The sequence below is a fragment of the Zea mays genome, chromosome 3, assembly GCF_902167145.1.
Source record: "Zea mays cultivar B73 chromosome 3, Zm-B73-REFERENCE-NAM-5.0, whole genome shotgun sequence".
In the NCBI taxonomy this organism is placed as follows: Eukaryota; Viridiplantae; Streptophyta; class Magnoliopsida; order Poales; family Poaceae; genus Zea; species Zea mays.
This window is the reverse complement of record NC_050098.1, coordinates 27,880,449-27,893,098: the sequence shown is the minus strand read 5'-3', so window position 1 is coordinate 27,893,098 and position 12,650 is coordinate 27,880,449. Positions and strand designations below refer to the sequence as shown.

The 12,650-nt window shown below is 48.2% G+C and overlaps 2 protein-coding genes across 3 annotated transcripts; one reads left to right on the top strand and one right to left on the bottom strand.

The window, feature by feature from the left end:
- Nucleotides 1–3,517: 3,517 nt before the first annotated feature.
- Nucleotides 3,518–10,863, bottom strand: LOC103649884 (rust resistance kinase Lr10). 2 transcript variants are annotated; one of them, XM_020550140.3, is made up of 5 exons: nucleotides 6,255–10,863; nucleotides 6,071–6,156; nucleotides 5,238–5,943; nucleotides 4,937–5,109; nucleotides 3,533–4,851 (listed from the first exon to the last, which is right to left on the bottom strand). In XM_020550140.3, the coding sequence occupies exons 3-5, from the start codon at nucleotides 5,933–5,935 to the stop codon at nucleotides 3,761–3,763; spliced, it is 1,962 nt and encodes a 653-aa protein (XP_020405729.1). In that variant the 5' UTR covers nucleotides 5,936–5,943; nucleotides 6,071–6,156; nucleotides 6,255–10,863; the 3' UTR covers nucleotides 3,533–3,760. The 2 variants fall into 2 exon arrangements, with proteins under 2 accessions (XP_008673795.1, XP_020405729.1); XM_008675573.4 differs by having other exon boundaries at nucleotides 3,518–4,851; nucleotides 5,238–6,156.
- LOC103649883 (rust resistance kinase Lr10-like) lies at nucleotides 6,888–11,820 on the top strand. Its single transcript, XM_008675572.4, has 3 exons — nucleotides 6,888–6,967; nucleotides 10,300–10,323; nucleotides 10,468–11,820. The coding sequence occupies exons 1-3, from the start codon at nucleotides 6,927–6,929 to the stop codon at nucleotides 10,766–10,768; spliced, it is 366 nt and encodes a 121-aa protein (XP_008673794.1). The 5' UTR covers nucleotides 6,888–6,926; the 3' UTR covers nucleotides 10,769–11,820.
- The last annotated feature ends 830 nt before the right edge of the window (nucleotides 11,821–12,650 follow it).

Genomic DNA, 12,650 nt, shown 5'->3' with positions numbered 1-12,650 from the left:
TTTCAAATCTAATTTAAACTTCAAATACAAACTAAATGCACAACCAAAAACCAGCCAGAATGCAAATATATTTTTGAATTATTAATTAATTAATTTATTTTTTTAGTAAATACTCTAAAACAAAGGATCATTCACATGGGAAAACCAAAGTTTCACTTAAGTCTTTCTCTCTTAAAATTACCTAACAACCTATTATAATTTATGAAAGAGATAAATCTTTGCAAACCATTTTACCATATTATTTAATTAATAAAATAGTTAAATACCGCTAAAATTTTATATTCCTCATTTTTTAGCTTTAGGAAACTTAGCTTTAATTTCTAATTTTATTAGAAGGGCATTTTAATTTTTTTTTAAAAAAATAGAGAATTTTTCCTAAATCCCAAAATTGAATTTTGGGGTGTTACATTGTGTGCTCGGTGCGGACCGAGGCCTCACATATGCGTCGAGAGGACGCTGCGCGATGCTCCGAGGGGTCTCCTCGCCTCCGGGAGGCAGAGCTCTCGACTCGTTGGACAGCGGCGTCTTCCAGGAGGCCCTTGAGTTCGCCCTGGATACGTCGCCCCTCGATGGTGGACGGCTCCGGCATTGTCCGAAGTAACATCGCCGCTGCGGCTAGGTTCTGGTCGGCCCCGCTGAAGGCCGGGGGCAGCCCTGCCCTGGCATCGTCGATGATACGGCGCTGGACGTCTTGGGCCCGTTGACGCGCTCCTCCGGCGAGTGCTCGGCCTGCCCACTCCTGCTCGATGTCATGTCGGAGCTGCACAAGTCGCCCTATTTCTTCGTCGAGCTTGGCCTGCATCTCGCAGAGTTGCTCGAGCTGCGTGTCCTGACCCCCCGCAGGGACTTGGACCACAACTAGCTCCCGCGGGATCTCAACGCGAGACACAGGCACAGGGGTGTCGTCATCTTCTGGCATGCCGAGGTGGTTGTCTTCATCGTGATCCCCCTCATCGATGTGGAAACACTCGTGACTTGGGCCATAACCCTCGTCGTCAAGGCTGTGGTCATCGTCGGAGCAGCCGGAGAGGCAGTGGTCACATGCAAGCATGAAGTCTCGCATGACACTGGGATCACGGAGTCCAGAGAAATCCCAACCGAAGTCGGGGTCGTCCTCTTCCTCGGAACCCGCGGGTCCGGAGGTTGAGACGGCCGTCAGTCGGTCCCAAGTTGACCACATATGATACCCTGGAAGGTCAGGATATGCCCTTGCGAAAGCGCTCACCAAAGCGGGGTCGCTTGGTGGATTGAAGCTGAATCTAAAGGGAACAGGATGGAAAACGGATGGTACCCCTTGGTGGATGGACGGTGGTGAAGTCACATCGGGGACGGAATGCACCGTTATCTCAGTAGCACGAGGCTAACGCCCAACAAGTCCTTCGCGAGGGTGCTGGCATCATCAGCCCGCTTGGGGTTGGCATGTTGCTGGGAAGCGACACCCGTCGTTGTCTCAGGTGCGAGGACAACACCCGACATGTCCCCTACAGGGGTGCCGGCGTCGTCGGCTCGCTCTGGTCCGACAGCCGATGAGGTGCCACCTCCTGCCTGGCCACGGTTGCCCCGTCTCCTCCTCCTTCGGCGAGGAGGGTGGCGGGGCAAACCGGGATGTCCCTCTTCTGCCGTGGGGAGACGTCGTCGTCGAGTTCGCCTCCGCCGGGCGAGCCGACGACCGTCGTTGTTGTCGTGCTGCGAGGGGAGGAGTACCATGTCGTAGCCGCCGTCGTGGGACATGAACTCGAGACTCCCGAAGCGGAGCACCGTCCCGGGCTGAAGAGGTTGCTGAAGACTACCCATCTGGAACTCAACGGGAAAGTATTTGTCAACACGCAGCGAGCCCCTACCTAGCACGCCAACTGTCGGCGTTTTGGACCCGCGAGGACCCTCAACCGACTAGTGAATTTGATGCTGCGTGTCCCTGCCCAGATGGGTTGATGCAAAATAAAACACAAGAGGGGGGATGAGGCTTATATTATCTTGCACCGGGGTGCACGTAGTAGGGGTTACAAGCGTCGCGAGAGAGAGGGTTTGGCCTTGGAGCGAGCCGTCTGAGTTAGCCTCCTTTGCGTCCGCCCTCTCTTCCCTGCTTGCGTGTGTCCGTCTCCTTTATAAAGGCCCTGGACATCCCCTTTTATAGATATAAGGAGATGGTCCAGCTGTACAATGGGGGTGTAGCTATGTGTTAACGTGGCCGGCGGAGAAGTGCTTGAGCCCTGTATATGTGCTAACGTGGTCGTCGGAGAAGTGCTTGAGCCCTGTAGAAGCGTAGCTGACGGTGCGGCCCGGGGTCCTGCTGACGTTTCCTTGCTTCCGTAGGGAGCTGAGAACCATCGACGTCATGGACGCATGTAGGGAATCATTACCTGTTGCCGGAGTAATCTAGATGGGACATCGGTCTTGTTTCTTCGTATCCTGAGGCAGCTAGCTAGGGGTAGGGTAATGATGGATCCCCAGTGGCGTAGTCGGGCGAGGCGGCGACTCCTCCGAGGCCGAGGCTGAGGCCGAGGCCCGGGGTCGGGCGAGGCGGAGACCTTCTCCCGAAGCCGAGGCTGAGGCCGAGGCCTGGTGTCGGGCGAGGCGGAGACCTTCTCCTGAGGCCGAGGCTGAAGCCGAGGCCTGGGGTCAGGCGAGGCGGAGCTCCCTGTTGCGCCCAAGGCTGAACTCGGGGGAGGTCGTGACTTACTGTCGTTAGTTTTTCCCTGGTGGTTGGCACAGTAGCCGGAGCGGGGCGAACAGTGTTGTTTTTTCTGTCAGAACGATCAGTAAAGAGGCGAAGTGACTACGGTCATTTCAACCTTGTCGACTGAGACACGCGTGTCAGGATAAGGTGTCAGACGATCCCCGCATTAAATGCGCATGCGATACGGTCGGTTGGTAAAGCGATTTGACCGAGGTCGCTGCACGACAAAGTTTGCCCGAGCTTGGTTTCGGGTGAGCCGAGGGTGCGCCCACTGCCTGAGGAGGCCCTCGGGCGAGACATGAATTCGTCCAGGACTGCAGTTCTTGCCCGAGGCCGAGCTCGGACGAGACAAGATCGAGTCTCTTGTTAGACGAGACCTTGACTTGAACCGTGCCTATCAGTCTTTATGGTTTGTTTTGAAGATGTTTTCCAGCCATGTTAAGGAGTATTAAGGTATTCCTAATTACGGTACCCAACAATACTATTATTGTTGTGAAGTTGTGGTCTGATCGACTTTCCCGGCAAATATCTCATCGAGTCAAACTAAACAGCACGGTCGTTCTCGAAAAGCCAAGGAAATGACACCTCAGCTTTCTATCCGTTGGCGGTGTTTTCCTGAACATGCTTGGTCAACAATGGTTGGCTTTGACAAGACGAATGGGTGCTGGTAGTCAAAGTGGACTGGAGTAGTGCGTTGGCAGAAAAAAAAACCAAAAAAAAAAATCTCGAAACGCGGCTAACTGGTCCCCCAACGATGGCCACTTATACCATCCGCAAATTGTCGTGATCAAATAGTTGCTGGTATCAATGAATGTGTTAAGAACAAAAGATGAACTCGTGTACGAGCAACACGGATTATCCATATGAAATCCACCAAATTTTTTAATTCATCATACGAGTACATGCTCATCCCTTTGATCCAAGAAGCTGCTGGTGCCTGATGCAGACGCATTACAGCATAGAATCGAATTACAGTGCACTGCAACCGACTAAATATTGAGCATCGTCCAAGTACAACAGATTTTTTTTCAGATTCTAGCTACTTGTAGCACATTGGCAGTTCATCTTGTGGAACCAGTAACCTCATCCATTCTCCGAGATTGCGCTCAACTCCGAGGAGAAATACGAAGTGCTACCAGTAAGCTCACCCCCACAGAAGAATGGCTGGGGAGGTATCTGCAGACCGTCAGCGCCAGCTTCAAGCATCCCAACGACCTCAGCCATCGTTGGCCGATCATGTGGCTTCATCTGAATGCACCATAGCCCAACAACGCACAGCTTCCTCTCCACCTCGTGGACATCGAAAGCTTCGCAGATCTCGCCCACCTCCTGCCGAGTTAGATGGCTATACACCCAAGCTGGGTAGTACGTCTGGCTTCTCCTCTCTGCATGCTGGTCTAGGTTCCTCCGTCCACCAGCCATCTCCAGCAACAGCATCCCGAAGCTGTAGACGTCTGACTTGCACGAAACGACGCCGAAATTACGGGAGATCATCTCCGGAGCTATGTACCCAATGGTTCCCCGCGCGGCACTCACCGGCACAAAGCTGTTGTCCCTTGGGTACAGCTTGGCTAGCCCAAAGTCGGCAACTTTAGGAGTGAAGCTGTTGTCCAAAAGGATGTTGTGTGGTTTGATGTCAAAGTGCAGAATCTGCATCTCACAGCCTTGGTGCAAGTAGTTGATCCCTCTGGCGATGCCTAAAGCTATTCCATTGAGCTTATCCCACGAAAAGCTTTGCTCGGAAGAGAAGATGTGCTTATCGAGAGATCCACGAGGCATGTACTCGTAGATGAGCGCCCTCTTGGTTTCTTCCGAACAGAACCCCACCAGACGCACCACGTTGACATGGTGGATGCTTCCGATGGTGGACACTTCGCTGATGAATTCATCTCCGTTGCACAGCGAGTTGCTCAGCATTTTGACAGCAACGCTGACGTCACCTGGAAGCACGCCTCTGTACACGGATCCGTAGCCTCCTTGGCCCAGCTTCTCTCTGAAGTGTCCTGTGATTGCGGTGATGTCAGTGTAGGCATACCTTGCTGGGCTAAGAGCTTGTTGCATCTGGAGAAACTTCTCGACTGCGTCAATGGATATCCTTGTTTTCCAGTACTTGTAGGCGAGGAAGGTCAGTACAGTTAATGGTGCAAACACAAACCTCGATAGTATTCCAAATACTGCAGACAAAAAGATTGCAGGATTAAGTAAGATGAATGCAAGGATGCAGCCTTAATGATCTAGAATGTTGAGATTCTCTTGTACCTATCACGAACTTCACAATGACTACAGTAGATATCATGGCGACCATAGCCCAAAACAATTTACTTCTGTACGAGTAATCATTTACACATCTTAAGAAACGAAGGTCGATCCCAAAAACCGCAGCCAATGTCTGGTCCACAATGCTTGAGTTAGATATTTTATCGTTGAAGTAACTGCAGGTTTTGTCACAGCACATCAAACAGAGAAGTCAGCAGTCGGTGAGCACCCTCAGTAAAATTAAATTTTGAAAGGAAATAAAAAAAACGCAGAGAAGTCAGCAGTCCACAGAGCTTATACTCACCCATTTGCATCTTTCAAGCATGTGTTGATGACCAAATGATACGACCGTCCATTGCGATAAGGAAAATTTACAGCAAAGCCATTCTTCATAAACTTTACAATATCATCATAGCTTGCATTATCTGGTCGCTTGACATGCCGACTTCCAAAAGGAATCATGGACAAGTATCTACATGACGGCTTGATGTCTCCAACCATAGGAAAGAATGTGGTAGTGAAGACATAAGCAAAAGAATTCTTCGTACTTCGGCAGTTGACAGGCTGGTAAATACCACTACAGCAACTGAGGAACGGGGAAGAAACGTCACTTAGCATCTCTGAACAACTCACAAAGGCCGCCCAAGTTACTGTGTCAGGATCCAGCAGGGTGCGACCTTCGGATGGCAAACCATTTACATAGGGACGTTGGTTGCTCGCAGGAATGGGGCAGCTGCTGTTATCTAAATTAGCATCAACGACCCAGAAAGTAGAGTTGCTATAGGAGATGCTAGTCACAAAGTATCGTCCATTATTGATGTGAATTATAGCCTTGCTATCAATACAAACCAGCTCGTATTCTGGGAAACCACAACCTTGTGGGTCACCTTGCATACGGAAAGGAGATCGGATGTCTTGAAGATGCCCACAGGAGGAAGAAGGACAGAAGGCTTGCCCTTGAGTGGCTATCACTCCAGTGTTTGTCATAATTGTGGAAACCATGGTTAATGCTTGCAGGGAGAGAAGAAATCCATGAGAGCTAACCATTGAAGCTCAGCAAAGGCAAGATCAGAGTCAGACTAGAAAGTTGAAGCAAGAGTAAAGGAGAAGGCTAATTATCTGTGGCTTGATCCATACAGGAGGGAAGAGGAAGAGAAGTCAAGCACTCAAGCCTCGGATCCTATCTGTTAGTAAAGCTGACATGAACTTCCACTTATAGATCCCTGTGATGCACACAATGCAAGGGTGTCAATCGTGTCAGTATTTGATGATCATAGAAGATTTATCAACGAATTTCTTCAATCAATACAAGGAAACTCACTTTTGCAGGCATATCTTCGTATCTTTGCCTTCTACCTTCATTCGTTGCAAACATGCTTCAACCTCTGCTCATCTCAGTTCTCAATGAGTTTTTTTTTCTTTTTCTCATGCCCAGATGTAAGGAACTCATGTTGCTGAGGCAAGTCGTAGTTATATGAGTTGGCCAGCGGATGCTTTGGGATGAGTCCTTTTGCAGCTCACCAAAGCTCCAGCTTTCAATTGGCTTCCTAATCTGTTTAACATGGCTGTCTTTTCAAATAAGTATATGTTATTGACTAATCCGTTTGCGGTCAATGGCTGTAGTGTGGAAAAGGATGACTATATTGCAGGACTATACAAGAAACATCCCAGAAAGTCCAAATCACCAAGCCGCAAAGCTAGAAATCTTCCACCACGGTTATGGGGCCATCACGACAAATAATTGGTGGTCATTGATTCCAACAAGGTTTTAAATCTTGTAGACGCAACCTTGCTTTGCCTGCTGCCATTCTTCTGCCACGCAACTGTCTAATTTGTTTGCTGTAGCTTTGGTGCTCTCATTTCTCAACTATGGAATCACGATGACCACAGCAAGCAGTGATAAAAGCTTCTTCCAGAAGTGCCCAGCATCCAGTTGCAGCGAAGGAGGACCAGAGATCCGATTTCCATTCCACCTTGTAACCAGCCCTCTATCATGTGGGACACCTGGTTCACCCAAATATTGGCTACTGAAAGGTAATTCCATTGGGTATAGCATCAATACTATAATCATTGTCTCTCAATTGCAGAATCCAAAGTGCTCTTTTCAGAAGATCATCTCCACCAATCTATCAACCGATGTATATAGACCTTACGGGGATGAGGCAATATTAGAGCTGTTTTGATGACTAAGGAATTGAGAAGGATCTGGTCACCAAACCAGTTCTAAGGGCTTGTTCGGTTAGGGATGGATAAGAAGGGATTTAATCCCCCTCGATTCAGCCCTAACCGAACAAGCCTAAGGCCTTGTTCGTTTGTGTTGGATTGCACCTGGAATCGTTCCACCTAATCAAAGTTTATATAAATTAGAGAAGCAATCCGGTTAGGAATCGTTCCGACCCACCAATCCGGCACAAACGAACAAGACCTAAGTAAGTTCATGCCAAGTAGTCCGGCCAGGCGGCCAGCACTGCTGGTCCCTTCTCTTGCCTTAACAATACTAGCCGGTTCACTTACTTGGTACCTTCTTTTCAATCAATTGATTTTCTTCCATTGGACTGCACGGTTCTTTCAAATAGCATTCCATTACCTTACCGTTCTAACAACATGGACTTCAACGAAACTGCAAAAGGAACCATTGCATTTGGTGAGACAATGTTAAGATGGACTCATTGTTTTCTGGTCGAGCGACCAGCTGGTCGACCTAGGGGTCCGACTAGGCGACTAATCTCGATTAATCGACGATTAGGTCGACTAATCGACCTCTGGTCGACCTGGTCGTATACTAGTCGTCCTGTTCATCCAGGACATATGTATATAGTATATAACTAATTAACTATATACGGTATATAACTATATATAAAGGGTAGGGTAAACATGACATGAATTCTGCAATACTGATCAAAGGAATAAGGATTCAGAGGATGGCAATATGAACAGAATCTCTATTCTCTATATGAACTGAGTCAAAAACATAGAAGGACAGAACACAATACAGAATACAGAAGTAAATATGATTGTCACTGAATATGGAGCCTTGCGTTGCGCGCCGAGGAAGACGAATTGGGGCCAAGGTTTTTGAATACATCGACTGTCACTGAATCTGCGCGCCGGTGATCAACTTACCAGGAGGCAAGAGCCTTGTGCAGTGCGCCGACGCCAGTGATCAAAACCCAAGAGCCAGGAGGACAGAGAACGACAACAGGAGAAGAGAAGAAATTAGAGATAGAGAACCAGAACTGCAGAAGGAAGGAGATGAAGACGCCAAGAATCGAGGAGATTAGACACAAACCGTCGTGTGCAAGGGTATATCACGACGGCGCCTCTGACGGTTCAGCTCCTGTAGCCGGACCGCCCGCCAAAAAAGGCCTACAAATTTTTTACGTCATACAAACCCTAGTCGCTAAGTACTGTCTGATCGAGCAATTTATCGGGCCTAGTCATCGACTAGTCGGACGACTAGGTCGACCAGAACACCTAATCGGGTCGGGTTCCCTAATCGCTTACCCTAAACCGACCAGCCCGACTAATCGTGATTAGTCGGACGACTTGAAATCAGAGAATGGACAGTTCCTAACATTACCAATTTCTACCAAATACTGTGAAGATGAAGGAAGGCTCTGTGGATTTAGGTCAGAAACTAGGTAAGCATTCTGTAAGAGTAAGAATCAAAGTTTCTAAATCACTCATGCAACAATGAACTTATCTCAAACAGCAGCTTATATGTTATGATATTACTTGTAGCAATTATATGTTGATTTTTGCATGACAATCCATTGCTTAAGTAGCACACAGTCATGTGTCCTATTTTGTTCTTAGTTCTTTGGTTCAGCTTGCATTTCTGCATACTTTTAAGGGGGGAGAAAAGGGCAATTGTGCGCTTTTCTGCATGTGTAACATTTTTCTGCTAGAGAACTTTTGATTCAAGTTAATTGGTTTAAATATTGCTGTCCAAAGATATCATTACTCAATTAATAAATATGCATAACTAGTGGAAGAAGAGTGTTTTCCAAAAAAAAACCACCTCACTGCAAGACCCATACCTGGCTCTTTTACAATATACTCCTGAATGCGACAACAGAGACACATTTATAGACCATCTCTTGCTTCAAAAACAATTAAATTAATATAGTTGTTTATAAAAATGGTAAACAGTCCATAATTCTTGTTATGAATTAATACGACACAAAGTAGATAAAACATAGAGAAGACACAAATTTAACGTAGACCTCTCAAAACGAAGGGGAAAAACCACGGGCGCCGGCCAGCAACAATATTACTATTTTTCAGGTGGTTACAGATCGCGAGTGATTTACAATGAGATGACTATCTCCTGCAGATTACAAGTGTATTTATAGAGGCGAAACCCTAAGATGAGTAAGGAACGATCCGTACCGCGGGGGGGCTCCGAAGGCCAGTTGGCATCGCTACGCTTCGGCTCAAGCCTCCTGACGACGGGCCTCCGCTTCGCTCGCCAACTTGGCCGTCTTCTTCAGAATTTATATCACAAACTCAACATTTCTCTCACCATGTATGATGCTTGAATATGTTGTACACTAATATTAAGATGGAAGTGAGGAACATGCACTTAGCACACATTTTTCTTAGGCTGTCTCTGGCGGCTACCATGTCTCATACCCTATTTCAAACTACACTCTGCAAATAGTGTTATCTACAGTGCAAATCCCCTATTCAGGGCCAAAGCTATGTAGAGAGTAGTGGGTGCACATGCACCCACAAAAAATTATAAAACTAGTGAATTAAACTAGATTTTCACCATATATGCATCAAATATAAGTTATTATCATGCACCCTTAAAACATATGCACCCTTATCTGATTCACTCTAGCTTCATCACTGCCCCTAATTTACATGATTTGTTGTGGACAGTCTTATCCCCTAGAAAAAACTCGGTCGGGGAGGGAAAGACCGCCCTCTCGGTATTATATTAAGAAGAGACCGAAACAATGGTCCCGGCCGAGAAAATCCCCGAACCCTGGTCCCCCATCACTAACGGGCCGGCGTAACTGTCCACTCTGCAACGGCCCAACCGGAGGGTGGCGCACAGGACATCGTAACCCGAGAGCGGATGGGGCACAACGAGGGGATTTTTTTAACCAAGCCTGAAAATTCGCTCTCGAGGAGAATCGAACCCAGGACTTGGAGGTGCTACTCGGAAGTCCTTAACCACTAGGCTAGAGGCCCTTTCGCGTCTTATCCCCTAGAGACAAGCTGTCCTAAACTTTAGAGTAGACTGCTCGGGTTTCTTATTCAGCCCGCTATACAGCAGTTTACCTTTGTTTCTTTAGTAAGATTCTGCCTAAAAGGAAGTCTTGATAGAATCTAATTCACCTCTTTCCTGCACGCAGGTTCACATCTCAAAATCATTGCAGGTATGTGGTTCAATGCACTTTTGACCTATTGAGTTCTTTATTTCTTACAACAAAACTACAGCACTCTTCGTAGTCTCATTCGCAAAAGATATGAGTAGTTGATTTCTATCTAACAGACTGATTTTCTTCAACTTGTTTATTCAGTAACGTCACCAGCAGCCACACTCTGGTTCTTTCAGCGATGACAGCTGCTGCATTATATCTCACCCTCAAATCTAAATATGACGAAGAGATACACATGAAAGGTGAAATGTTCCTCAAAACCTACAGAACGTTGAAATCAACAAGATGCACATTCTCTGAAGTTAAAAAGATAACAAGACGGTTCAATAACATAGTCGGCCAAGGTGGATTTGGATGTGTATACAAAGCTGAGCTATCCAATGGAGAGCCTGTGGCAGTCAAAATGTTGGAGAACTCAACGGGACAAGAAGAATTTCAGTAAAGTTGCAACTATTGGGAAAATTCATCATGCGAATTTATGCCTAATGCATCACTAGAGAAATACATATTCTCAGAAGAATCTGGCACTAGTGGCCGAGAACATTTCTAATAAGATGCTAACAGGAATTGCCAAAGGAATCAAGTACCTGCACCAAGGTTGTAATCAGCGCATTCTCCATTTCAACACCAAGCCTGCGTACATTTTACTAGACTACAATTTTAAGCCAAAGATTTCATATATATTTGGACTTGCGCAGCTGTGTACAAGGGATCAAAGCATTGTTACGCTGACTGTAACAAGAGGCACAATGGGCTACATTGCACTGGAATTATTAGTGGAAGGAGCTAGAATGAGCATGTACCCAAAGACCAAGAATCAAAACAATATTTACATTCTCAGGTGGGTATATGAGAAAATAGTCACCGGGCAAGAATTGGAACTGACCAGGGAAACGGCACAAAGGGAGAAAAATATAGTGAGAAAGATAGGTATTGTAACACTCTGGTGCATTCATTGGAACCCAGCGAATCGCCCGTCTATGACAAAAGAGCGTTGTTGGGGCGAAGGCGAAGACGTCACCTTTCGTTCGAGGCCTTCGCCGTACTCGCTGCACCAACGGTGACAAAACAACGGGCAGACTTACCCTTCGTCTCATACGCCGCCGGACGAAGACCCGCGACGAGGTCGTATCATCCTGCGACCTCGTCCAGAGTGGAGGCCCGCGTGTGATCCGGCCCATTGTAACAGGCCCTGCGTGGCCGTTGCGCGTTACGAGCCTAATTTGTAAAGGTCTCCCTGTAATTACGGTCTGTAACCCCGCTTTATGAGAATATTCCGGGGATAACCTAGGTGTCTGAGGGCACATGCGTCCTTAACACGGGACGCTGGGCACCCGGATACCTATAAATACCCCCGCACAGTGCCCTTGAGAGGCTAGATTAACAGAGCTATTGCCGTCTCGTGCGAAAACCCCGTTTACGTCACCTCACACCCCCGTTGGATCACCCTGCACCAGAGAGCAAGTTCCAACATTTGGCGCCCATCGGTCGTGCTACGAAAAAACCACCCGCGATGGCACCCAAGAAAGCTAGCTCGAAGGCTGACGAGGCTGCGAAGGCAGCACTGCTGGCCGCAAAAAGGGCAAGGCCCTCGCCCTCACCCACTCCACCCACCAAGAGGCTACTGAAGACGACGCTCTCCGCACTTGCGGCCCTGAAGGACAACCGCAACCTCCCCCAGGCTTTGCCCAGCCGGAGGGCACGGACCTCACCGAGGACGGCGAAGTCCTCGGCGTCTCAGCGGAAGAACAACTACAGTTGCGTGCCTTGCGCATCAAGAACCGCAATCTCCAGAGGCAAAAAGAGATACTGGAGGCCAAGCGCCAACGTGTGTCTGCACTAGCCAAGGTGCGGCAAATGATACGCGACGAAGAGCAGAAGGCCCAGGACCTCGAGCAGGAGATCGCGCTGATGCAGCGCGAAGGCCACCTCGGCCTGCAGCACGGGCCACCCCTGCAACAGCGCGCGCAAATGGAAGACCTACACTTCCCCCAGCGCGACCACGCCTTCCCACACGCCGCGCCATTCCAAGGGGTCAACTACCTCAACGAGCGAAGTCCCCTGGCGCCACACCTGCAAGTGACACCCTGGTCTGCCAACTTCCGGGCAGGGACCTATCCCAAGTACAACGGTATCACTGACCCAGCACAATACATCATGAGTTATCAGGTCGCCGTTGCATCTTCCGGAGGGGACGACGCCACGATGGCCAAGTCTTTCATCATCGCCCTCGAGGGCCCAGCTCTCACCTGGTTTACCAGGTTGCCCCCGCTGTCCATTGACTCCTGGAGAAGCCTCCGGGACAAATTCCTGCTCAACTTCCA

Coding starts and splice junctions, on each gene's coding strand:
- LOC103649883 (XM_008675572.4), top strand. CDS start 6,927: ATGTGGGACACCTGGTTCACCCAAATATTGGCTACTGAAAG. Junction 6,968..10,299: donor CAAATATTGGCTACTGAAAG/GTAATTCCATTG, acceptor TCCTGCACGCAG/GTTCACATCTCAAAATCATT. Junction 10,324..10,467: donor ACATCTCAAAATCATTGCAG/GTATGTGGTTCA, acceptor TTGTTTATTCAG/TAACGTCACCAGCAGCCACA.
- LOC103649884 (XM_008675573.4), bottom strand. CDS start 5,980: ATGGTTAGCTCTCATGGATTTCTTCTCTCCCTGCAAGCATTAACCATG. Junction 5,110..5,237: donor TGCTTGAAAGATGCAAATGG/GTGAGTATAAGC, acceptor CAAAACCTGCAG/TTACTTCAACGATAAAATAT. Junction 4,852..4,936: donor CATTGTGAAGTTCGTGATAG/GTACAAGAGAAT, acceptor TTTTGTCTGCAG/TATTTGGAATACTATCGAGG.